Source organism: Humulus lupulus, chromosome 7, assembly GCF_963169125.1.
Source record: "Humulus lupulus chromosome 7, drHumLupu1.1, whole genome shotgun sequence".
Classification (NCBI taxonomy): Eukaryota; Viridiplantae; Streptophyta; class Magnoliopsida; order Rosales; family Cannabaceae; genus Humulus; species Humulus lupulus.
Window position 1 is genome coordinate 8235369 of NC_084799.1, and position 23915 is coordinate 8259283.

General features: G+C 34.2%; 6 protein-coding genes across 6 annotated transcripts; 1 reads left to right on the top strand and 5 right to left on the bottom strand.

Annotated features, from left to right (window-relative positions):
* Positions 1 to 1224: 1224 nt before the first annotated feature.
* On the top strand, positions 1225 to 2350 carry LOC133790589 (dirigent protein 24-like). Its single transcript, XM_062228263.1, has one exon. The coding sequence runs from the start codon at positions 1225 to 1227 to the stop codon at positions 2341 to 2343; it is 1119 nt and encodes a 372-aa protein (XP_062084247.1). The 3' UTR covers positions 2344 to 2350.
* A 2492-nt stretch (positions 2351 to 4842) lies between these two features.
* LOC133790590 (putative F-box protein PP2-B12) lies at positions 4843 to 5997 on the bottom strand. The gene is made up of 3 exons (XM_062228264.1): positions 5627 to 5997; positions 5425 to 5543; positions 4843 to 5355 (listed from the first exon to the last, which is right to left on the bottom strand). The coding sequence occupies exons 1-3, from the start codon at positions 5876 to 5878 to the stop codon at positions 4944 to 4946; spliced, it is 783 nt and encodes a 260-aa protein (XP_062084248.1). The 5' UTR covers positions 5879 to 5997; the 3' UTR covers positions 4843 to 4943.
* A 2936-nt stretch (positions 5998 to 8933) lies between these two features.
* Positions 8934 to 10196, bottom strand: LOC133790591 (F-box protein At2g02240-like). Its single transcript, XM_062228265.1, has 3 exons — positions 9787 to 10196; positions 9583 to 9701; positions 8934 to 9500 (listed from the first exon to the last, which is right to left on the bottom strand). Exons 1-3 carry the CDS (start codon positions 10036 to 10038, stop codon positions 9092 to 9094), a joined length of 780 nt encoding a protein of 259 aa, XP_062084249.1. The 5' UTR covers positions 10039 to 10196; the 3' UTR covers positions 8934 to 9091.
* Positions 10197 to 11801: 1605 nt separating this feature from the next.
* LOC133790592 (putative F-box protein PP2-B12) lies at positions 11802 to 12891 on the bottom strand. The gene is made up of 3 exons (XM_062228266.1): positions 12581 to 12891; positions 12364 to 12482; positions 11802 to 12291 (listed from the first exon to the last, which is right to left on the bottom strand). Exons 1-3 carry the CDS (start codon positions 12830 to 12832, stop codon positions 11880 to 11882), a joined length of 783 nt encoding a protein of 260 aa, XP_062084250.1. The 5' UTR covers positions 12833 to 12891; the 3' UTR covers positions 11802 to 11879.
* Positions 12892 to 17888: 4997 nt separating this feature from the next.
* On the bottom strand, positions 17889 to 18230 carry LOC133791322 (putative F-box protein PP2-B8). The gene has a single exon (XM_062229246.1). It carries the CDS (start codon positions 18228 to 18230, stop codon positions 17889 to 17891), a length of 342 nt encoding a protein of 113 aa, XP_062085230.1.
* Positions 18231 to 22212: 3982 nt separating this feature from the next.
* Positions 22213 to 23915, bottom strand: LOC133790593 (F-box protein PP2-B3-like). Its single transcript, XM_062228267.1, has 2 exons — positions 23513 to 23915; positions 22213 to 23427 (listed from the first exon to the last, which is right to left on the bottom strand). Exons 1-2 carry the CDS (start codon positions 23762 to 23764, stop codon positions 23242 to 23244), a joined length of 438 nt encoding a protein of 145 aa, XP_062084251.1. The 5' UTR covers positions 23765 to 23915; the 3' UTR covers positions 22213 to 23241.

A 23915-nucleotide genomic window follows, 5' to 3' on the forward strand; every position in this document is an offset into this window, starting at 1 on the left:
AAAATGAAATACAAATGATTTTATTTTGTTATGTTTTTTATTGAATTAATAAATTAAGAATTTTTCGATTAAAAAGATTGAAACTCAAATGTAGTATAATTTTTTTTTAAATTACAACAATGGTAAATATCTATAAAAAAAATATTGAGAAAAAATCTATTATCAAATTTGTGAAAAATATTTTAATCTATTTTTTTTCCGTGATATGATGATGATTTGTGTTCTAATTGAGATTTTTCAGATCATTTTAGGTGAGATTTGAGGAAAGGAGATGGTTTTGAAAAGCATTTTGTTTTATTTTTATTTTTAAATGTAAAAATGAAAAATATCTATTGATAATAGATGAGGAATAATTGGGGAAAAAAGGTGAAGTAAAGGCTTAATTAGCTGCTCGTGGATTTGTATTAAAGTGGATTATTAGATGGTGATATCATTATAAACTAAGAATTGTTAACAAAATATATGAAAAGGGTTATAAAATGGAATAAATTAAAGTAACCACTAATGGACAATAAAATGGTCTTATGTATATTAAATTGGTGGCAATATATACCAGAAAATGCATAAACAGAAAGGTAATAAGGAAGAATCTGATGTCGTTTTTGGGTCTCGTTCACTATATACTTGGTTCGGTCACTCCCACAAAAGTGTTTTTTTTTCTTTTGTAATTATATGTACATATATATATATATATAAATTTAAATATATATTTTTCACTAATAAAATACAATTCAAAGGTTTTTATCCAAAGAATAGCCAACTGATCATGATCAAACTGATTCTTTTTATCTGGGCTTTGTTATTACTATATCCCCTTGAAAATGTGGAGTGTAAAAATTCATTTGGCCTAGTTTAAGATAACTTAACAGTTCACAATTCTAACTGCTATATATTGCAGTTGTTCAACACAATAGAAATATCATTCTTAAATTAAAAGGCCATGTTACGTATCATGCATTGTACCATTTGTCACCTAATCATGTGCATGATTCACCTGAACCATTTTACGTGTGGCAGGTTTATATTTTTCTCAACCAAAACAAAAAGGCCACTTGAACCAAAAAAATAAAAAAGCACACACAACAACTCCATATCACATATAGCTAGCTGATCCACTTTCTCCAAACTATATATAAACCCATATAGAGATAATTGTTCTATCTCGAAATACTAATCCATTACATTACATAATACATTCTCTCCAAATTCAGAGACAAGAAAAAAATGGCCATAACTCGTCTTTTCAACTCCAAAGCCACTCTTTACTTATTGTTCTTAGCCATCGCCATTGAATGTGCCATCTCAACTAGATTATTCGACGAAGCAGACCCACAACCACAGCCCCTGCCTGCAACCAATGTTCTACCACAGCCCAATCCCATAACCCCAACGATTTTGCCAGGTGGCGAAATCCCAGCCGTAGCCCCAGCAGTCACCGCCCCGGTAGAAGAAAGTGCTGACTCACCAATTCCAGATGTTGCCCCACCTGTTGACGTCCCTGCTGACTCAGCACAGCCAACTCAGCCCGCTGTTCCATCCCCGGCTATCGACGTGGCACCCATAGCTGGTCCCACAACCACTGGCCCAGTGGGAGCAGGCCCAACAACAGCTGGGCCGAATGACCACCCAACACTATCCTTATTCATGCACGACATAGTTGGTGGATCACAACCAACAGCCCGAGTGGTGACGGGTCTCGTAGCCAACACCATACAAAACGTCCCATTCACCAAACCCAATAACAATATCTTCCCGGTCAGCGGTGGCACTCCGTTGACCACATCCAACATTAACGGCTTCATCAACAGTAACCGTAACAACCTTCCGTTTCTAACGGGACTTAACGGTAACAGCCAAAGCAGCACCGTTATTCAAAACAGCGGCAACAACAACATCGTCGACGGCGGCAGTGACCAGCCGTTCGTCACCGCCGGTCAGCTCCCTGCCGGTGCGTCCCTCCAGAAACTGATGTTTGGGTCGGTGACGGTGATCGACGATGTGTTGACGGAGGGACACGAGCTGGGGTCCGCCGACGTCTTGGGTAGGGCCCAGGGGTTCTACTTGGCTAGCTCTTTGGACGGAAACAGCCACACCATGGTGCTTACGGCGGTGATTCACGGCGGAGAACACAGCGGTCATGGTCATGTGACGGAAGACACGATCAGCTTCTTTGGGGTTCATCGGACGGCGACGCCGATTTCGCATATCGCGGTGATTGGTGGAACCGGGAAGTTTGAGAACGCGCAAGGGTATGCTACGGTGGAGTCACTTCCACAGGTGGACCAGCACACCACTGACGGTGTAGATACCATCATGCACGTTAACGTTTACCTCTCTGAATAGAGTAAATTAGTAGTAGTAGTAATGTGTGTCGTTTATTATATTTGTTGTCGTTTCTGGTTTGAATTATGTTGAGGAGTTAAGTGTTGGGTTCTTTATTTGATGTATCATGTATAAGTATTTGTATTTGAAAATGAAATGCCTCTTTTTATTTATAAAACTAGTAGAATATGCTTTATGATATGCAATGAATGAATAAATTTAATTGTATTAATATTTTAAATGATTTTAAATTTAATTATTCATATTAGGTTAATTTTAGGGGTGCTAGGCAATATATAGTGCCTTATAATCCTTACAAATTGCTATAGTACAATTATATAAATATATATAATTTATGTTTTTTTATAAGGATTCACACCATTTTGAACCTTGTATTTTAGTTGATTACTCATTTTGACCATTAATTTTTAAAAAAAATTAACTTATGGACCTTGTGTTTTGTCAAAAATTCAAAAATAGGAATGTAAAGATAAATTATTTGAACCATGTATAATTTGGTTGATTACCCGTTCGAATATTTTATTGTTAAAAGTTAACATTTAGATCCCGTGTTTTGTCAAAAAGTTAAAATATAAATAGATAGATTTTATTATTATTATTATTATTATTATTATTATTTTATGTAGATATTTTTATCTATTATAATTTTTATTAAAATAATTTTTTTTCAATGATTAAGTAATTAAGATATTTAAGCAAATTAAAATTTTAATTAAATTAATATGTATATATATATTAATATTTTTAATTGTTAAGATATTTTAGAAAATAGAAAATGAATAAAAGAAATTAGATTAAATGAGAAAATAGAAAGAGTGCTTTGAATAAATTTTAGAGTCTAACATAATCTCCTCGAAACTCTCCTATATATAGATATATATAGATATAGATATAGATATAAAGATATAGATTTAATATTTACTGAATTACATAGCAAAAAGAAAAATTAAAAATTTGGTACGTGGGTTCTTTAAAATTCATATATACAGTGTAAATCGATATACTCAGAGTTTACTTTCTTTAGTGAAAATAATAATAATTAGAATTTTAAATAAAAATGGCATCATCAAGCGATTCAACACCCGATAATAAATTTTAATTCTCATTAATATTCAGGTATTATATGTTCTTACCAATATCAAGGTAGTTCTCTTTCTAAGGAAGAGAACTGCCTGCAAAAGCAACATATTATTTTGTAACGGCATACTTTTATGGGTTAAAACTGAAAAAATTAATAAAATATTAAAAAAAATAAAAAATTAGATACTTTAGGTTGTAAAATGTTAATTATAAAATGATATAATAATATAATAAAATTTAATTGTGATAACTGTTTAGTTAAACCATATGTGACCATTCTCATTGATATCTCTTTCATGTTATTATTATTAGATAACTACTGTTACGTGTGACTATATTAGAATCAATGTATTTATAAGTATGTGTATTAATTTGGTTAATTCTGTTACATTTGTTGAAGGGTTGATGTACGCATATATATATGTATATTTTTTTTTTGACACAATATAAAATTCACACAAAATAGTAAAAATAGATTGTAAAAAATATAGGATGCCACCTTCTCATTTATATATAGATATAGATATAAATATTTTGTAAAACTATTCACTTTGGAATAAAAAAACATAATTATAATATAATAAGAAAAATAGATATATAGATAATCGAAAATTACTACGTAATTTTTTTAGTATTTTTCAATAAATAAGTAGTTAAGATATTTAACTAAATAAATTTTAATCAAATTAATATGTATATATATTGATATTTTCAATTGTTAAGATATTTTAGAAAATAGAAAATGAATAAAAAAATTAGATTAAATGAGAAAATAGAAAGAGTGATTTGAAGAGATTTTAGAGTGCCACACAATATCATTGAAGCTCTCATTTATATATATATTTTTCAATTAATAAGTAGTTAAGATATTTAACTAAATAAAATTTTAATTAAATTAATATGTATATATATTGATATTTTCAATTGTTAAGATATTTTAGAAAATATAAAATGAATAAAAAAATTAGATTAAATGAGAAAATAGAAAGAGTGATTTGAAGAGATTTTAAAGTGCCTCGTTGAAGCTGTCTTTTATATATATATATAGATTAATTTTTTTAGTATTTTTCAATAAATAAGTAGTTAAGATATTTAACTAAATAAAATTTTAATCAAATTAATATGTATATATATTAATATTTTCAATTGTTAAGATATTTTAGAAAATAGAAAATGAATAAAAAAATTAGATTAAATGAGAAAATAGAAAAAATGATTTGAGTAGATTTTAGAATACCACATAATATCCTCGAAGCATATATAAATTTATATGATTTTATTTTGAGTTTTTTTTTTCCTTTGACTTAATGTTTAATTGATTTAATTAATATATAGTATCTTTAAATTTTAATTTAATTTGTAAAAATTCACAAATTAGTTACTGAGCATAAACAGAAAAAAAAAAAGGAAAAAAAATTCTAATGCTAACTTTTTGCGATTATTTCCCAAATAAAACTAAGAGAAAATCTACCAACATAAAAGGTAAGTTATATACGAGGACAGACAGAGTAGAGCGTATCTTATTTTGGTCTAATTTCGATGCCATGAACAACGAGACCTCCCTTCCAATGGCCACTCAAATCTTCAAACCTCATTTCCAGCTCCCCCTCTTGTCTTCCATGGTAGAAAAACTCACCCAGCTCAATTTCCATCCACCCATCTTTTCTCTCCTCGGGATAATTATGCCAATTTTCTTCTTCTCTCTTGTAAAGATGGGCGCCTAGAACGGCTGTTCCCCGAACAGTCTCCCCAGATTCCGAAACCCTAATTGATGTATCTCCTGCTTGGATGTTAAATCCCCAAAGAAATTGACGATTTAGCTTGAAGACAAGATATGCAGTGTACCGTGTCGATGGAGATAGCATCGAAATTTCAATCTTCCCACTGATCTCCAACCAACACACCCGAAGGAGCAGAGCCACTTCTTCAAACCTGTTCGATTTCAATTTACAGTTCATATTCGTTCACACAATTCTAAAATATATGTATGTATATATATACCTAGTTTTAGGTGAAGAAATCCACTTCCAATATCGAGGAGTATCACCCCAAATGATACAGAGCTCTCTCGCGGATAGCATGAAACACTTTTTTCCAGTCTCTTTCTCCAGTGAGAAGCTCTGAGCAATGTCAATTAACAGAGAGTTGTATTAGATCAAAACCGAAATTGAGGAGACTGAAGAGACGATGGTAGTGAAATTACCTTTCTACCCCCATCGATGAGTAAGGGGCGATTGCAGAGGGTGAAGTACAGGTCCTTGAGGCGAGAGAAGATAGGAGGATGTGTGGATCGAGAGACGAGGGAGGAGAAATCGGGTGGCAGAAACTTCTCCCACACGGTGTCGGATTCGGCGGCGGACCTGAAGGTGGTCGACACCAAACGGAGGCGGCATGCGTCGCGAGGAGTGGTGAAGGAGATGATATCGGCTATGCAGCCTTCGGGGAAATCGGCCATTGAAGATTATGATGATGAAAATGAAGAAGAGATTTGTGTTCTGGTTTAGATTTTGTGAGATTTGAGGGAGGAGATGGTTTATTCAAGGGCCGGCTGATTAGTTCGTAATTGAAAAATTGGATTTTCAAAATTTGTGGTTCTAAAATAAAATTTGAATTTATAGTTTGAAAATATGTTTTTGAATATGAAAACTGTTTTGGGGTTTTAAATAACAGAATATGTGATTGGTATAGAATGAATATTCTATATAATAAGTGCGTAGATAATGAAAATTTCTGATTTTAAAGATTTTTATTTTTTTAATGTTAACTTTAACGAAATATTCTTATATTTAACAGAATATTCTTATATAGTAGTTTGTAAATACTTAAATTTAAATAAAATAAAATAAATATTTAAAAAATAAAAATAAGATATTTTTGAGATATTTTACAATGATAATTTTAAAAAAATAATAAATAAATAAACATATTAAAATGTGATATATTTTTTTTTAGATATTTTACAATGATAATTATTTAAAAATAATAAATAATTAAACAAATTAAAATAGGATATTTTTTAGATATTTTACAATAATAATTATTTAAAAATAATAAAATTATTTTAAAAACTTAAATAAAATTTAATTAAACTTAAACTCACTTATTATAATAATATCATATTAAATATATAAAATAATCCAGTGTCAATTAGTAATAAAATATTTTTTTAAGACTAGCAAGAAACTTAAATTTAAAATACATGTATAATATTTAATATTACATTAAACATATAATATATAATTGTCACTCCCAAATTAAAAAACAAGAACAAACATAAACTTAAACAAAAATAAATAAATTATTTAATTAAAATATGATATTTATTTAAAATTTATATGACATTAATATAAATTTAATAAAAATAATTAATAAATTCTATAAATAAAATTAAGCAAACGTGCATAATGCACGTTGCTTGTATCTAGTAAAAATATAAAAAAGTGATAGTTTTGTAAGATTTTAGGATACAATGATTTATAATCAGAAAAAACATGATTTTCTTGTTTTTTATTTTATAACACAAAATTAGAAAATTGATTTGAATTTTATTTTAAAAAAACATCCTATCAATCACTTATTCTTGTAGTGGTTGTTTTCAAGTTTTTAAAATGATAAAATTAGATTTTGATACTCTATCAATTAAATGATCAATAAATTAATAGTAGGGCAAATTTTATCGGTATGCTAATAAATAAAAGAAATTATAATAAAAAATGTTATCTTTGCTCAAAAAAAATTATTATAATAAAATATATTATACATTATACTGTATAATCTATAACCAACAAAAAATCAAGGTACTAATAATATGAATTGATAATGAAATATCCAACTTATTAATTACCAAAAATTCAAAAAATACAAATAATAAATAAATTCATTTGACCTTCTTTTTAATTTTTTTTTTATATTTTAAGAAAAGTTGTATTATATTAATAAAGAAAGTATATGTAAGGCCCTACTAATTCATGACTTTTACATTGTGTGTTTAAAAGTAATGTTTAACTAGTTAAACGAGTAATTTGAACTCAAAAGTATAATTAAAATTAGTTAAATGTTAAAATACTAAAAATTTGATTAAAAGATATAAACTTTTTCCATTTAAAACTTTAAATATTTATATGGGATCCCAAAAAGAGTTTAATAAAATATTATTACATCACTGATATCTAATTGAGTTGACGACGAAAATTGACTTTTATCCTAAGTCCCACAGATATCCCAACCCCAACAGCTGAGCAAGGCGAACATGCATGCACCACTCCAAAACCCTCTAACTCATGGTTAATCCACTTTTCTCTTGCCTTTACTTGTAACATAGAGTTCCCGTGAGCCAAGGCTCAGCAAAAAAACTCAACAAAGCATAATAACATCATTTTAAACATGAACAACAACTAGCATGCTTTAAAAGTTATAAACATATTCATTTCAAACTCATAGACAATATAGACAATTTATACAACATATGCCGAGCAAGGCGCATCACTAGGGCACCAAACTTACGACCTCTGTTAGGCGAGTGTGTACAACACTCCCATAGTGACCCTGCCATCACGGCCTACATTCTGCATAATTATCTCCGAATACAGCCCACGCCAGTCAATCATAAACAATTCAATACAATTTATCCAAACAAATATAATTATGCAAAAATGGGTACTCAACCCTAAACAGATTCAATGCACGGTTATAACCGCGTTCAACCATCACGGCGATGTCTACCTCTATGTGCATGTTAAAATGCCTTTAAAAAAGTTTGGGCTTTATGGGGCACTAGCGCGGTTGCGCTAGTGGCCTGGAAACCCAAACACGAACAAAAAATTTAGTTTCTTCCTGTGTTTTTTCCAAACTCAATCCGACCCCAACTCGCCCCAACCTGCATCTAGCCTAGAATTGGTGCACTAAAACAAATATACACATTATAGAACAACCATCAAGTGCCCAAATTCAGTTTCTAACTAAAAACTCAAGAATTTAGGTCTAAGTTCTCCAATTTTCTTCTATTTCCAAAACTCAGTTGATTTCCTAGTTTTCAATTTGAATTCAAGCTATAGTTGAAACCAAAATCATGTTTCTAACATCATCATATCATTCTAATCAGTTTAAGGTCGCCAATTATCAAGATTAAACCAATGATATGTAATGAATAAATTAAATTGTATTAATATTTGAAATTTAATTATTCATATTAGGTTAATTTTAATGGCGCTGCCGCTAAGCAAAATAGAGTGCCTTATAATCCTTACAAATTGCTATAGTATAAGTTTATTAAATTTTATATCCGATTTAAAAGTTTTTAATTTTTATAATGAATTATTGCTCAAATTTAAAGTTTAAAGAAAATAAAAATTTATCATTTTAAAGAAATATTATATTTTTTAGCACTTTTGCACATGACTAATTTTCTCTGTTATTTGTGACATATGGACTATCCTTGCAACAATTGCATAATTTAGAGTAATTTATCAAGCGAGATACGAGAGAAAAAATATGAAAATTAATCCCATTAATTACAAAAACACAAAACGACAAGTAATTTTTTTTATTCAACAAACGACAACCATTCTTTTTTCTTTTCTGTTTTTTTTTTTTTTTTAACTTTTTGCAATTATTTCTCAAATAAAATTCAAGATATTTTGAGAATATGAACAAACATAAACAGTGTATCTTATTTTGGTCTAATTTCAATGCCATGAACTATGAGACCTTCCTTCCAATGGCTACTCAAATCTTCAAACTTCATTTCCAGCTCCCCCTCTTGTCTTCCATGGTAGAAAAACTCACCCAGCTCAGTTTCCATCCACCCATCTCCTCTCTCCTTGGGATAATTATGCCCATCTCCTTCTTCTCTCTCGTAATCGCCGTCTAAAACGGCTGTTCCCCGAACAGTCTCCCCCGATCCCACAAGTCTGATTGTAGTATATCCTACTTGGGTGTCAAATCCCCAAAAATCTTCATCACTTAGCTTGAAGACCAGATATGCAGTGTACGACGTCGATGGAGTTAGCATGGAAACTTCAACCTTCCCACTGATCTCCAACCAGCACACGCGAATCAGCATAGCCACTTCTTCGAACCTGTTTAATTTCAATTCACATTCATTCCCACAAGAAAGAAAGAAGATCGAAGAACAACGAAGTAATATATACATATTTACACCTTGAATCAGGTGAAGAAATCCATTTCCAATATTGAGGAGCACCACCCCAAACGATACAGAGCTCTCTCGCGGATAGCATGAAACACTTTTTTCCAGTCTCTTTCTCCAGTGAGAAGCTCTGAGCAATGTCAATCACCAGAGAATTGAATTAGATCTGAACCGAAACAGAGAAGACTGAGGAGACGATGGGAAGGTGAAATTACCTTTCTACCCCCATCGATGAGTAAGGGTTGATCGCAGAGGGAGATGTACAAGTCTTTCAGGCGAGAGAAGGTCGGAACAAGTGTGGATCGAGCGACGAGGGAGGAGGAATCGGGTGGGAGAAACTTCTCCCACACGGTGTCGGCTTCGGCGGCGGACCTGAAGGTGGTGGACACCGAACAGAGGCGGCATGCGTCGCGAGGAGTGGTGAAGGAGATGATATCGGCTATGCAGCCTTCGGGAAAATCGGCCATTGAAGATGATGACGAAGAAGAAGAATTGTGTTCTGGTTGAAATTTTTCACAGCTTCAAAACCAGTGTAGGTGAGATTTGAGGGAGGAGATAGATTTTAATAGCTTTTTTATTTTTAATTATAAATATAAAATTGTATAAAGATCGATAAATTAATAGGATTATGATGATGTGAGGATAGGTGAAGCTTAGTTGCTAAGACATGGACACTCGTTTTGGAGTCTAGTGAAGATTCTCTTTCTGTCTAATATGATAATGACACGTGGTTAAAATGTGTTTGACTTTTATTCCAACATGCTCTGACGTTTTTGATAAGGATTTGTTACTTTTCTTAATAACTATTAGGGGGAGCAAGGTTCCACGTATAAAGTGTCGCCTTTTAGTCGGCCATACTAGGGACTACGGTGAGCATTGGTTGGTTTGGGCGGTTTTTTCACAAAAAAAAATTCAGAATTCGATTTTCGGTTTGGATTGGTGCAATTCAAAAATCGACCGAACCAAACCAGTTTAAAAAAAAAACCGACCGTTTTGGACCGCAGTTTGGTCGGTTAAACCGACCAAACCGAATTAATTTTTTATTTTTTATTTTTTATTTTTTATTTTTTTTAAAAGTTTTAGTTAAAAAATTAAAAATTTTGGATTGTTAGAATCCATTTTTGTATGTTTTTAAAACATAAATATATAGAACATAATTACATTTACAAATGTCTTAAGTTTTTTTTTTTATTAAAAATTTTAATAATTAATAATTATATAATATTATATTATTATTTTATTGTGTTTGGTCGGTTTCGGTTTTTTTTGGTCGGTTCACGCAAAATTTCCAAACCGATCGAACAGTAGCGGTTTGCACCGTCGGCGGTTTTTTCGGTTTTCGATTTAAACGGTTTTGGTTTTTTCGGTGTTCGATAGGTAGGTGTACACGGTTTTTTCGGATTTTATGCTCAACCCTAGGCCATACTAATAAATGTAATAATAAGTGTTCCTTAAAAATTCTCTAACAAAATATATATTTTCACTTTGATCATATTAGTCTAAGAGATCATGTAGACAACCAACTAAATTAATAAATAATGTTTCATATGATTTGCAAAATGAAAGTTTTTTATTTTGAAAAGCAAAAAAATAATTATTTCTTTATTTAAATAATAATAAAAATTCACTTTAAATGTCAACCATACATGTATATTGGATTCAATGAAAATAAACTACAACAAAATAAACACTTGTCTTAATGAATCATTATTTTTTAGGCGGTCATTTGCATATTTTTTATACACAAAATTTTGTATACTCTGAAGGTTATAAAATTCAGTTGATTTTTACTCATCTAATCGTGAGTTTGATATTTACTACAATAATAAAAAACTATCTAAGTAACATATGTTATTATTAAATTTTGGGCTGAACCATTATACATTTTAGTGTAGTTTATTATTTTTGTTCAGTTCTCAATTTTCATTATCCTCAACCTGACTCAATGGAGATGTCTCATAATCCTTCCAAATTACTACCGTATAAATTTATTAAATTTTATATCCGATCAAAAATAATTATTAATTTTATACTAAATTATTGCTTTAATTTAAAGTTTAAAGAAAATAAAAAATTTAGTAGTTTGCATATGATTATCCTTGCAACAATTGCATAATTTATAGAGAGAGATTGGAGAGAGAAAATATGAAAATTAATCCCATATTGTCGATTACAAAAACACCAAACGACAGGAACTTATTTTTCTCTAATTCTAATTTAAAAAAAAAAAAAAAAAAACTTTTGCTATTATTTCTCACATAAAATTCAAGAATATGAGAATATGAACAAACATAAACAGTGTTGTATCTTATTTTGGTCTAATTTCGATGCCAAGAACAATGAGACCATCCTTCCAATGGCTACTCAAATCCTGAAACTTCATTTCCAGCTCACCCTCTTGTCTTCCATCGTAGAAAAACTCACCCAGCTCAATTTCCATCCACCCATCTCTTCTCTCCTTCGGATAGTTATGCCCATCTCCTTCTTCTCTTTCGTAGTAATCGCCGTCTACAGCCGCTGTTCCCCGAACAATCTCTCCCGATCCCACAAATCCAATTGTAGTATTTCCTACTTGGGTTTTGAATCCATAAAAATCTTCATGCCTTACCTTGAAGACCAGATATGCAGTGTACAGTGTCAATGGAGATAGCATCGAAACCTCAATCTTCCCACTGATCTCCAACCAACACACCTGAAGGAGCAGAGCCACTTCTTCAAACCTGTTTGATTTCAATTTCAGTTCATATTCATTCACACAATTCTAAAATATATGTATATATATATATGCATACCTAGCATCAGGTGAAGAAATCCATTTCCAATATTGAGGAGTATCACCCCAAATGATACAGAGCTCTCTCGCAGATATCATGAAACACTTTTTTCCGGTCTCCTTCTCCAATGAAAAGCTCTAATCAAAGTCAATTAAAAAAGAGTTGAATTAGATCTGAATCGAAATAGAGAAGACTGGAGAGACGATGGGTGAATTGATGGTGATAGCAAAATTACCTTTCTACCCCCATCAATGAGTAAGGGTTGATCGCAGAGGGAGATGTACAAGTCTTTAAGGCGAGAGAAGGTCGGAAGAAGTGTGGATCGAGCGACGAGGGAGGAGGAATCGGTTGGGAGAAACCTCTCCCACACGGTGTTGGCTTCGGCGGCGGACCTGAAGGTGGTGGACACCGAACAGAGGCGGCATGCGTCGCGAGGAGTGGTGAAGGAGATGATATCGGCTATGCAGCCTTCGGGGAAATCGGCCATTGAAGATTATGATGATGAAAATGAAGAAGAAATTTGTGTTCTGGTTGAGATTTTGTGAGATTTGAGGGAGGAGATGGTTTATATAAGCTTTTTTTTTAGATAATGATCAATAAATTAATAGTAGGGCAATTTTTATCTATATACTAGTAAATAAAAGAAATTATAATAAAAAATGTTATCATTGCTCAAAAAAATTATAATAATAAAATATATTATACATTATACTGTATAATCTATAACCAACAAAAAAATCAAGGTACTAATAATATGAATTGATTATGAAATATCCAACTTATTAATTACCAAAAATTCAAAAAATACAAATAATAAACAAATTCATTTGACCTTCTTTTTAATTTTTTTTTTATATTAGGAGAAAAGTTGTATTAATAAGGAAAGTATATGTAAGGCCTTATTAATTCATGACTTTCACCTCCCGTGTTTAAAAGTAATGTTTAATTAGTAATTTGGATTCAAAAGTATAATTAAAGTTAGTTAAATGTTAAAATACTAAAAAGTTGATTAAAAGGTATAAACTTTTTCTATTTAAAACTTTAAATATTTACATGGGATCTCAAGATAAGTTTAACAAAATATTATTACATTACTAATATCTAATTGAGTTGACGACAAAAATTGACTTTTATTCTAAGTCCCACGGATATCCCAACCTTGACGGCTGAGCAAGGCGAGCATGTATGCACCACTCCAAAGCCCTCTAACTCATGGTTAATCCACTTTTTTCTTGCCCTTACTTGTAACATAGAGCCCCCGTGAGTCAAGGTTCAGCAAGAAAACTCAACAAAGCATAATAATATCATTTTAAACATGAACAACAACTAGCATGCTTTAAAAGTTATAGACGTATTCATTTCAAACTCATAGACAATTTATACTGCATATGCCGAGCAAGGCGCATCATTAGGGCACCAAACTTACGACCTTGTCAGGCGAGTATGTACAACACTCCCATAGTGGCCCTGACATCACGACCTACATTCTGCATAATTATCTCCGAATACGACCCACGCCAGTCAATCATAGACAATTCAATACAATTTATCCAAACAAATATAATTATGCAAAAATGGGTACTCAACCCTAAACAGATTCAATGCAAAGTTATAACCGCATTCAGTCATCACGGTGATGCCCACCTCTATGTGCATGTTAAAATGCCTTTAAAAAAGTTTGGGCTTTATGGGGCACTAGCGCGGTCGCGCTAGTGGCCTGGAAACCCAAACACAAACCAAAAATTTAGTTTCTTCCAAACTCAATCTGACCCCAACTCGCCCCAAACCAGCATCTAGCCTAGAATTGGTGCACTAAAACAAATATACACATTATAGAACAACCATCAAGTGCCCAAATTAAGTTTCTAACTAAAAACTCAAGAATTTAGGTCTAAGTTCTCCAATTTTCTTCAAGTTCCAAAACTCAGTTAATATCTTAATTTTCAATTTGAATTCAAGCCATAGTTCAAACCAAAATCATGTTTCTAACATCGACATATCCTTCTAATCAGTTTAAGGTCACCAATTATCAAGATTAAACCAATAACATGTAATGAATAAATTAAATTGTATTAATATTTGAAATTTAATTATTCATATTAGGTTAGTTTTAATGGCGCTGCCGCTAAGCAAAATAGAGTGCCTTATAATCCTTACAAATTGCCATAGTATAAGTTCATTAAATTTTATATCCGATATAAAAGTTATTAATTTTTATAATGAATTATTGCTCAAATTTAAAGTTTAAAGAAAATAAAAATTTATCATTTAAAAAAAATTATATTTTTTAGCACTTTGCATATGACTAATTTTCTCTGTTATTTGTGACATATGGACTGTAACGCCCTGGCTACCCCAGAACAGTTACGGTGAATGGTGGACCGGAAATTTGACTCGTTACCTGAGTCCTTTGGTCAAAAACGTGCTCTAAGTGTAATTAACAGGTTAAGGTACAAAACCAATAAAAAGGAAATGGAGATTTTATTACAAACTGCTCTGCAGAACTAAACAAAACATTTACAAGTGGTTCTCAGTACAAAATGGTCATTACAGGTTTAAATTTACAGTCCCGCCGACCTAAGCGGCAAAAATAGGGTAAACCCCTAGTTCCTTTGAGAACGCCTTGGCCGTGGTGGTCAAGCGGCCGCATATGTACACATCACCACATCAGCTCTCCACTCAAGGCTAGGTGAGCTTTTATTTCCCTTTACCTGCACTAACATAGCACCCATGAGCCAAAGCCGAGCAAGAAAGCATGATACTTTTCATAACATTATCAAATGATTATCATTATAATCATACTGAGCATAAAGCTTTCAAACCAGCGAATGAATATCACATGATTTTAGCAGGAGAGTGGCTGCTAGGTAAGCCACTAGCCTCCAAGCTCTCTTTCCTAGCGGGAGAGTGGCTGCTAGGTAGGCCACTAGCCTCCAAGCTCTGTTTGTTCATCGACCCTCAGGGTCGGTCAGGCATTAATGCTCTTTGAGCCATTCCATGCTAATGGTCGATTAGATCTAATCTCTGTTGGCTTACGTGAACCACGCTAAGTCCATCCTTGACTAATAAGTCAGTGCTAAGTGACCAGTGTCCAGTATCACTGTCGAACCTGACTAATCAGTCACAGCTTCATAGCTGACACTAACACCTTTGCCAATTCTGACTGACAAGTCAGTGCAACGTGACCAGTGCCCAGTACCACTGCCGAACCTGACTAATCAGTCACAGCTTCACAGCTGATACTAGCACATTTGCCAAACCTGACTAATTAGTCAGTGCTATGCTCAAGTGAACAACATATGCTAAGCATTCCATGTCCATGTTACACAACCAACATGCCTCACAAATATCCATGCATGTCACACATGGGGTGCAGTTTTCTTACCTTTGATTCGAGCTAGAATGAACAAAAGAACGACCTTTGAGAACGGTTTAGCTTTTAGTCCTTTAGCGGTTACCTAATCACAACACATTTGGGATACCATTAATAATCAAGATAATCAAGGGTCTCAAACCATTATCTAACCTCCAAGAGATCAATCCAAACTAATCCAAGTAGCAAGGACACTCCCGAGGCCTAAAACTAGGTTTCCAGGGTCAAAACGAGCAAATGGGGCGAAAACAGGGCAAGGGATGCAGCCCTAGCACCTTGGGCCGCGGCCCCCAGGGTTCCCAGAGGCTAGGGCCGCGGCGCCCAGCGAGCACAAGCTCCCCACCTGCTTCTTCAAAGAAGGGCCGCGGCGCCTCAAGAACAGGGCCGCAGCACTCCACCCTGGGCCATTCCCAACCGCGTTTCTAACACTCCAAAGCCTCCAAAATCATCCCTAAACATTCCCCAATCATCAAAACAAAGTTCTCAAGCTTCCCCATGCATCAAAACCCTCAAAACCCAAGGCTCGAACGAACCGAAAACTCAACAATTCACAAAATCAATTCAAAGCTTAGAAACTCGGAAAAACTCAAAACTTAAACTTTGATTACCTTCAATTGGGTTGTTTTCCGTCGAATCCTTCGGTTAAGAAGATTCTAATCTTCCCTAGGATCGCTATGCCTCGATCCTCACTCGATTCCGACTCCTAGAACTCAAGATTTCGTCAAAAAGGCTTAAACGGTAAAACGAACTTTGAAAAGGTTCTATCTGATAAGCTACTTCAACCTTAAGTAATCTCAAATAAAACCTAATGCTCGGGGTCCCGAAAACACCCCCGGGGACATTAAAGTCAAAACCTCCAAAATTTCACCCTGATCTCAAATATTCCCAATTTATCATCAAATGAACATTTCTATTACCCCAAAATTGACCCCATTATGGTAAAACCGCTAATCCACTAAAAATAACCGTCTCATGACAAATAACTCGAATATATCTCCATAATAATGGAATCTCATTCACAAATCAAGTTATGCACCCAAATACACAAATTACCCTCAACGGGCCAAATTATCATCACACCCCTGTAACAAGAGATATGGACTCACATGCATGCATTTCACATCATATCATAATATAATCAACATATACATGCATTTATCAATTAATAACATAATTAAGCAAGTATCGCCCTCCCGGCCTACTATTCATGCCGTTAAACTCATCGGAGAATTCGGGGCATTACATGGACTATCCTTGCAACAATTGCATAATTTAGAGTAATTTATCAAGTGAGATTAGGGGTGTTCGTGGTGCGGGTGGTGCGATTTTTCTCTAATTTTTTGGACCGTGCCGCATATGCAGTTTGAACAATTTTCCAAACCACAACTCGCACCGCATAGACCTCAAACCGCAAACATGCGGTGTGGTGTAGTACGGTGTGGGCGGTTTATACCTATCGCCAAATAATTTAACATTTAAATATTATAATTAAGAAATATTCATAATAAACCTCATAACATAGAGTATTTAACAAAATAATTAAATGTACAACAAGTTAATAAACTTTAAGCAAAACAATAAAAATATAATAAACTAATAACAAAGAAAAAATGTAATTTAAAAGTAAATATTATTTTAATTAAGGAATAATATGAAGTAGAATATATGTTAGCATCATATGAAATATTATATTTTTTTTTCTAGATATTGTGTTTATTATATTATACTATATAAATATTTATGTATTAACTTTAAATTAGTAAAATTGAAAAAAATAATATAAATAAGTTAATATATATAATAATGCAGTGTGGTTTGAACCGTATTTATAAAATTTAAAACCGCAAACCATATCGTACTACGCGGTTTGACAAAAATACAAACTGCAATCATACCACGAAAGATTCTAAAATGCAAATTGCGGTGCGGTGTCATACAGTATAAACGATTTGTGTGGTGTGAACACCCCTAAGAGAGATCCGAGAGAAAAAATATGAAAATTAATCCCATTGATTACAAAAACACAAAACGACAAGTAATTTTTTAAATTCAACAAACGACAAGCATTCTTTTTTCTTTTCTGTTTTTTTTTTTTAACTTTTTGCAATTATTTCTCATATAAAATTCAAGATATTTTGAGAATATGAACAAACATAAACAGTGATGTATCTTATTTTGGTCTAATTTCGATGCCATGAACAATGAGACCTTCCTTCCAATGGCTACTCAAATCTTCAAACTTCATTTCCAGCTCCCCCTCTTGTCTTCCATGGTAGAAAAACTCACCCAGCTCAGTTTCCATCCACCCATCTCCTCTCTCCTTGGGATAATTATGCCCATCTCCTTCTTCTCTCTCGTAATCGCCGTCTAAAACGGCTGTTCCCCGAACAGTCTTCCCCGATCCCACAAGTCTAATTGCAGTATATCCTACTTGGGTGTCAAATCCCCAAAAACGTTCATCACTTAGCTTGAAGACCAGATATGCAGTGTACGACGTCGATGGAGTAAGCATGGAAACTTTTTTAGAGTTATAACCATTATTGGTTAATTAGTTATTGTAACAGTTTTATACCTTTTCTGTTGTAACAGTCTCTTGTCTAAAACAAACTCTTGTTAGCCTATATATATATATATGGCTAACTCTCTTCTTGTACTGATATTGAGTGAAATACAAATAACAGAGAGCTTTCTTCTAATATGGTATCAGAAGTCACTACCCTCTTCGATTGATTGCTCTTTTTTTCTCCTCCGGCGTTGATGGCTCGCACCAGACGAAACCTTCCTTCAACCGGTCCAGACCTCTCTAATGGTGCCACTGAAAATCTTGGTCATGCGAGCTCTAACTCTAATCGCTTTGACCCCATCACACCAGAAGAACCAGAACAAACTCAGCCACCGATTGCGAAATCTCCGGTTGCTCCGTCTCTGATTGGACCCCAACCTTCAGTCGCTCAACCTCCAATCCATCTTTCCTCGATTGGACAACAACCACCGACTGTTCAGACTCCAATTCCACCCATGCTCAGTACCCCTCTGCCTCGTCCAACTCATGAAGATGATCCATATTTTCTAGGGACTGGTGATCATCCCGGTCTTATTCTTGCCTCACCTCCTCTCACAGACAAAAATTTCCTCCAATGGCGCCGTGATTTTAAGATTTCTATTGGGGCAAAGAACAAGACTGCTTTTCTCAATGGCTCCCTCCCACAACCTTCTCCATCTGATTCTCACTCCAACGCCTAGCTTCGTTGCAATCAGATGGTTATGTCGTGGATTATACATTCTGTCTCTCCAGAAATCAAGAGTAGCATTATGTTCTTGGATACTGCAGCAGCCATGTGGATGGAGCTCAATAATAGATTCGACCAAGGCAATGGCCCTAGAATCTTTGAACTCAATGAAAGTCTCATTAGTCTTCATCAAGGTGATGATTCTGTAAGTGCTTATTTCACTAAACTCAAATCAATGTGGGATGAAATCAATCAATTAAGGCCTAGAACTCCTTGTACTTGTGCTGCCTCTGTTGATAACTTTCATTTTCCGAATCAAGATCAAGTCTTACAGTTTTTAACAGGTCTTAATGAATCATTTCATGCTGTAAGAGCTCAGATTTTGTTGATTGATCCCTTTCCCCCTTTATCCAAAGTTTTTTCCATGATCATTCAAGAAGAACGCCAAAGAAAACTTGGTTCTTCTATTAATCACAACTTGGTGGCTGCTGTTCCAACTACCAATACCCGGCCCAAGAAAATGCGCCCAACATGTTCTAATTGCCACAAACCAGGACATCTCAAAGAAAAGTGTTACTTCCTCCATGGCTTTCCTCCGGGATATGGTGACAAGAGGCGCACTGATAACAACCCTAAAGCCAATATCAACTTGGCTACTGTCACTAACCAAACTGGTAGTACCACTATGACCCCTCCCATAATTGATGCTAGTGCCAGCAATGCCTCAATTCAGAGCCTTCTCTCTCTACTCAGTCAACAACTTCAGAAGAGTGAATCCTCCACCCCCCAAACTCAGCCAATGGTTTCCAACATTACTGGTAACTCATTTTCTTTTCCATCATCTCATTGGATAATTGATAGTGGGGCTACCCACCATATTTGTTATGATCTTGCTTGTTTTTCCTCGTTTAATGATACTAATATTGCAAACACTGTCTCTTTACCCACTGGTTTGCATATTAAGATTCACAAAACAGGGACAATACACTTGAATGACCAATTAACTCTTCATGATGTTCTATATGTACCAGAATTTAGGTTCAATCTATTTTCTGTTAATGCACATCTGAAAATTTATGCTCATTCTTTCTTGTTTACTGCCTGCCATTGCATCATTCAGGATCATACTCGGATTTCCAAGATTGGGATGGCTAATCGAGTTGGCAATCTCTATATAATTGCTCAAGACAAGTCATCTATTTCCTCTTGTTCTAATGTTTTTTCCAATAATTCTGTATGTACTAATGGAAACCTATGGCATAATCGCCTAGGTCATCCTTCAATGTTAATCTCTAATAACATCAATAAAAGTCTGAGTTTTTCTACTGATAAATCTCATGATAGGCATTGCTCAATCTGTCATTTTGCTAAACAAAAGAGACTGCCATTTATTTCCAATAACAATATATCTGATACTCCCTTTGCTTTAATTCACATTGATATTTGGGGTCCATTTCAAGTCACTACTACTGAAGGGTATAGATATTTTCTCACCATTGTTGATGATCATACTAGATTTACATGGCTTTAAATGTTAAAATTAAAATCTGATGTTCAAACAATAATTCCAGCTTTTTTTGCACTTATTTCCACTCAGTTTTCTACTACAATTAAAGCCATTCGTTTTGATAATGCTAAGGAATTCAATTTGACATCTTTTTATGCTACTAAGGGAATTCAACATTACCATTCATGTGTTGATAGACCTCAACAAAACTCAGTAGTAGAAAGAAAGCACCAACATATTTTGAATGTAGCTCGTGCCCTTGCTTTTCAATCAAATCTTCCACTATCATATTGGAATTATACTGTCATTACAGCTGCATATCTCATTAACAAGACACCATCTTTTTTTTTTTAAATTCAAAACTCCATTTGAATTACTTCATAATAAAGTTCCTAACTATACACACCTTCGAAGTTTTGGTTGTCTTGCATATATGTCTACTCTTGACAGCAAAAGACATAAATTCACCCCTCGATCTCAAGCTTGCATCTTCATTGGGTATCCTACAGGTATGAAAGCTTACACTCTTCTTGATATTGAAACAAAACAAGTTCACCATTCACGAGATGTTATTTTCCATGAGGATATTTTTCCTCTATATAAGTCTAACCATAATGTTGATATCACCAATTTTTTTCATAACTCCTTGCTGCCAAAATCAGAATCTGTTTCATACAGGCCTCCTCTCATGCCTTCCGCTTCATCTCCTCTGGCCAACAATAATCCTTCCCAGCAGGATGACACTTCACAAGCTTTACCTGTACACACAAAATCTGGCCGTCTTACTACTCGACCAAGTCATTTAAATGACTATATCTGTACTCATAGTGTTTCTACTTCATCTACTGCTCATCCATTACATAAATATCTCTCTTATGACAGATTTTCTCCTTCTTTTCGTGCAGCCATTCTTACTGCTCATACTACTACAGAACCCTCTACGTATGCCAAAGCTTCTACCATGCCTGAATGGCAACAAGCTATGATGGACGAACTTACTGCCCTTGAGCTTAATAATACTTGGCAAATAGTTTCTCTTCCTCACGGCAAACATACCATTGGAAGCAAATGGGTTTATAAAATAAAATATCAACCCAATGGAGCCATAGACAGATATAAAGCTAGACTCGTTGCAAAAGGATATACGCAACAACAAGGTATTGACTACATTGACACTTTTGCTCCTGTTGCAAAATTCAATACTTTAAAACTTCTTCTAGCTCTTGCTGCCACTTTTAATTGGTCTTTACATCAAATGGATATTAATAATGCTTTTTTACATGGTGATTTAGAAGAGGAAATTTATATGAATATTCCCCAAGGATATATACCTAAGGTGAATCTTCCTCCTAATCCAGTATGTAAATTAAACAAAAGCCTATATGGCCTAAAACAAGCCTCTCGACAGTGGTATGCTAAACTCAGCTCCACTTTAATTGAAGATGGCTTCAAACAATCACATTCAGATCATTCTCTTTTCATTAAAAATATGTCAGGTGTTTTTATAGCAATTTTGATCTATGTTGATGACATTGTCATCGCCACTAACAATGATCAAGCTATTCATGACTTCAAAATTCACCTAGACTCAAAATACAAATTAAAAGACCTTGGTCCTCTTCGTTTTTTTCTTGGTCTTGAAATAGGCAGATCTAACTCTGGCATTTCTGTTTCTCAAAGACCCTTTCTCTTACAACTCTTAAGTGATACAGGATATCTTGGCACTAAAGCTTCATCCACACCTATGGAGCCTAATATAAAGTTAAGCAAAGATGAAGGAGATGCCTTTACCGATCCTACATCATACAGAAGCTTAATTGGCAAGTTGATTTATCTTACCATTACACGGCCTGATATATCCTTTGCTATTAATCGGTTGAGTCAATTTTTGTCTTTGCCTAGATTACCTCATCTAAAGGCTGCCCAAAAGATTCTCCAATATTTGAAAGGAAGTCATGGTCAAGGCCTTTTCTTCCCATCAAATAGTCAGCCTCAATTAACTGCTTATGCTGAATCCAATTTTACTGCTCATGATCTCCATCTTAAAGTTTTTTCAGATGCTGACTGGAGTTCTTGTTTAGATACTAGATGGTCTGTCACAGGCTATTGCATATTTCTTGGTAAATCTCTTATTTCCTGGAAATAAAAAAAAACAGTCACAGTATCTAGATCTTCAGCTGAAGCCGAATACAGGGCCATGGCAAACGCAACATGTGAGCTCACTTGGTTACTCAATATTCTCCAAGACTTCGGCATTCATCACAAGCAGCCTGCCATTCTCTTTTGCGACAACAACGCTGCCATTCACATCTCCGAAAATCCTGTCTTTCACGAGCGTACAAAGCATGTTGAAATAGACTGTCACATTGTCCGAGAGAAAGTTCACAATGGCTCCATCAAGCTCATTCATGTTCCATCCAAAAATAACATTGCTGATCTTCTCACAAAAGCTCTATTTCCAACTCACTTCAGGGAATTGTTATCCAAGATGAGTGTCAGAAATCTCTACACTTCATCTTGAGTGGGAGTTTTAGAGTTATAACCATTATTGATTAATTAGTTATTGTAACAGTTTTATACCTTTTATGTTGTAAGAGTCTCTTCTCTTGTCTAAAACAAACTCTTGTTAGCCTATGTATATATGGCTAACCCTCTTCTTGTCTCTTCTTGTACTACAAATAACAGAGAACTTTCTTCTAATAAACTTCAACCTTCCCACTGATCTCCAACCAGCACACGCGAATCAGCATAGCCACTTCTTCGAACTGTTTAATTTCAATTCACATTCATTCCCACAAGAAAGAAAGAAGATCGAAGAACAACAACGAAGTAATATATACATCTTTATACCTAGCATCAGGTAACGAAATCCATTTCCAATGATATTGATGAGTACCACCCCAAACGATACAGAGCTCTCTCGCGGATACCATGAAACACTTTTTTCCAGTCTCTTTCTCCAGTGAGAAGCTCTGAGCAATGTCAATCACCAGAGAATTGAATTAGATCTGAACCGAAATAGAGAAGACTGGAGAGACGATGGGAAGGTGAAATTACCATTCTACCCCCATCGATGAGTAAGGGTTGATCGCAGAGGGAGATGTACAAGTCTTTCAGGCGAGAGAAAGTAGGAGGATGTGTGGATCGAGAGATGACGGAGGAGAAATCCGGCGGCAGGAACTTCTCCCACACGGTGTCGGATTCGGCGGCGGACCTGAAGGTGGTGGACACCGAACAGAGGCGGCATGCGTCGCGAGGAGTGGTGAAGGAGATGATATCGGCTATGCAGCCTTCGGAAAAATCGGCCATTGAAGATGAAGATTTGTGTTCTGGTTGAAAATTTTCACAGCTTCAAAACCAAGTGCAGGTGAGATTTGAGGGAGGAGATAGATTTTAATAGCTTTTTTATTTTTAATTATAAATATAAAATTGTATAAAGATCAATAAATAAATTAATAGG

Coding starts and splice junctions, on each gene's coding strand:
- LOC133790593 (XM_062228267.1), bottom strand. CDS start 23,764: ATGGCCGATTTTTCCGAAGGCTGCATAGCCGATATCATCTCCTTCACC. Junction 23,428..23,512: donor TCATCGATGGGGGTAGAATG/GTAATTTCACCT, acceptor GACATTGCTCAG/AGCTTCTCACTGGAGAAAGA.
- LOC133790591 (XM_062228265.1), bottom strand. CDS start 10,038: ATGGCCGATTTTCCCGAAGGCTGCATAGCCGATATCATCTCCTTCACC. Junction 9,702..9,786: donor TCATCGATGGGGGTAGAAAG/GTAATTTCACCT, acceptor GACATTGCTCAG/AGCTTCTCACTGGAGAAAGA. Junction 9,501..9,582: donor ATTTCTTCACCTGATTCAAG/GTGTAAATATGT, acceptor GAAATTAAACAG/GTTCGAAGAAGTGGCTATGC.
- LOC133791322 (XM_062229246.1), bottom strand. CDS start 18,230: ATGCTTACTCCATCGACGTCGTACACTGCATATCTGGTCTTCAAGCTA.
- LOC133790592 (XM_062228266.1), bottom strand. CDS start 12,832: ATGGCCGATTTCCCCGAAGGCTGCATAGCCGATATCATCTCCTTCACC. Junction 12,483..12,580: donor TCATTGATGGGGGTAGAAAG/GTAATTTTGCTA, acceptor GACTTTGATTAG/AGCTTTTCATTGGAGAAGGA. Junction 12,292..12,363: donor ATTTCTTCACCTGATGCTAG/GTATGCATATAT, acceptor GAAATCAAACAG/GTTTGAAGAAGTGGCTCTGC.
- LOC133790590 (XM_062228264.1), bottom strand. CDS start 5,878: ATGGCCGATTTCCCCGAAGGCTGCATAGCCGATATCATCTCCTTCACC. Junction 5,544..5,626: donor TCATCGATGGGGGTAGAAAG/GTAATTTCACTA, acceptor GACATTGCTCAG/AGCTTCTCACTGGAGAAAGA. Junction 5,356..5,424: donor ATTTCTTCACCTAAAACTAG/GTATATATATAC, acceptor GAAATCGAACAG/GTTTGAAGAAGTGGCTCTGC.
- LOC133790589 (XM_062228263.1), top strand. CDS start 1,225: ATGGCCATAACTCGTCTTTTCAACTCCAAAGCCACTCTTTACTTATTG.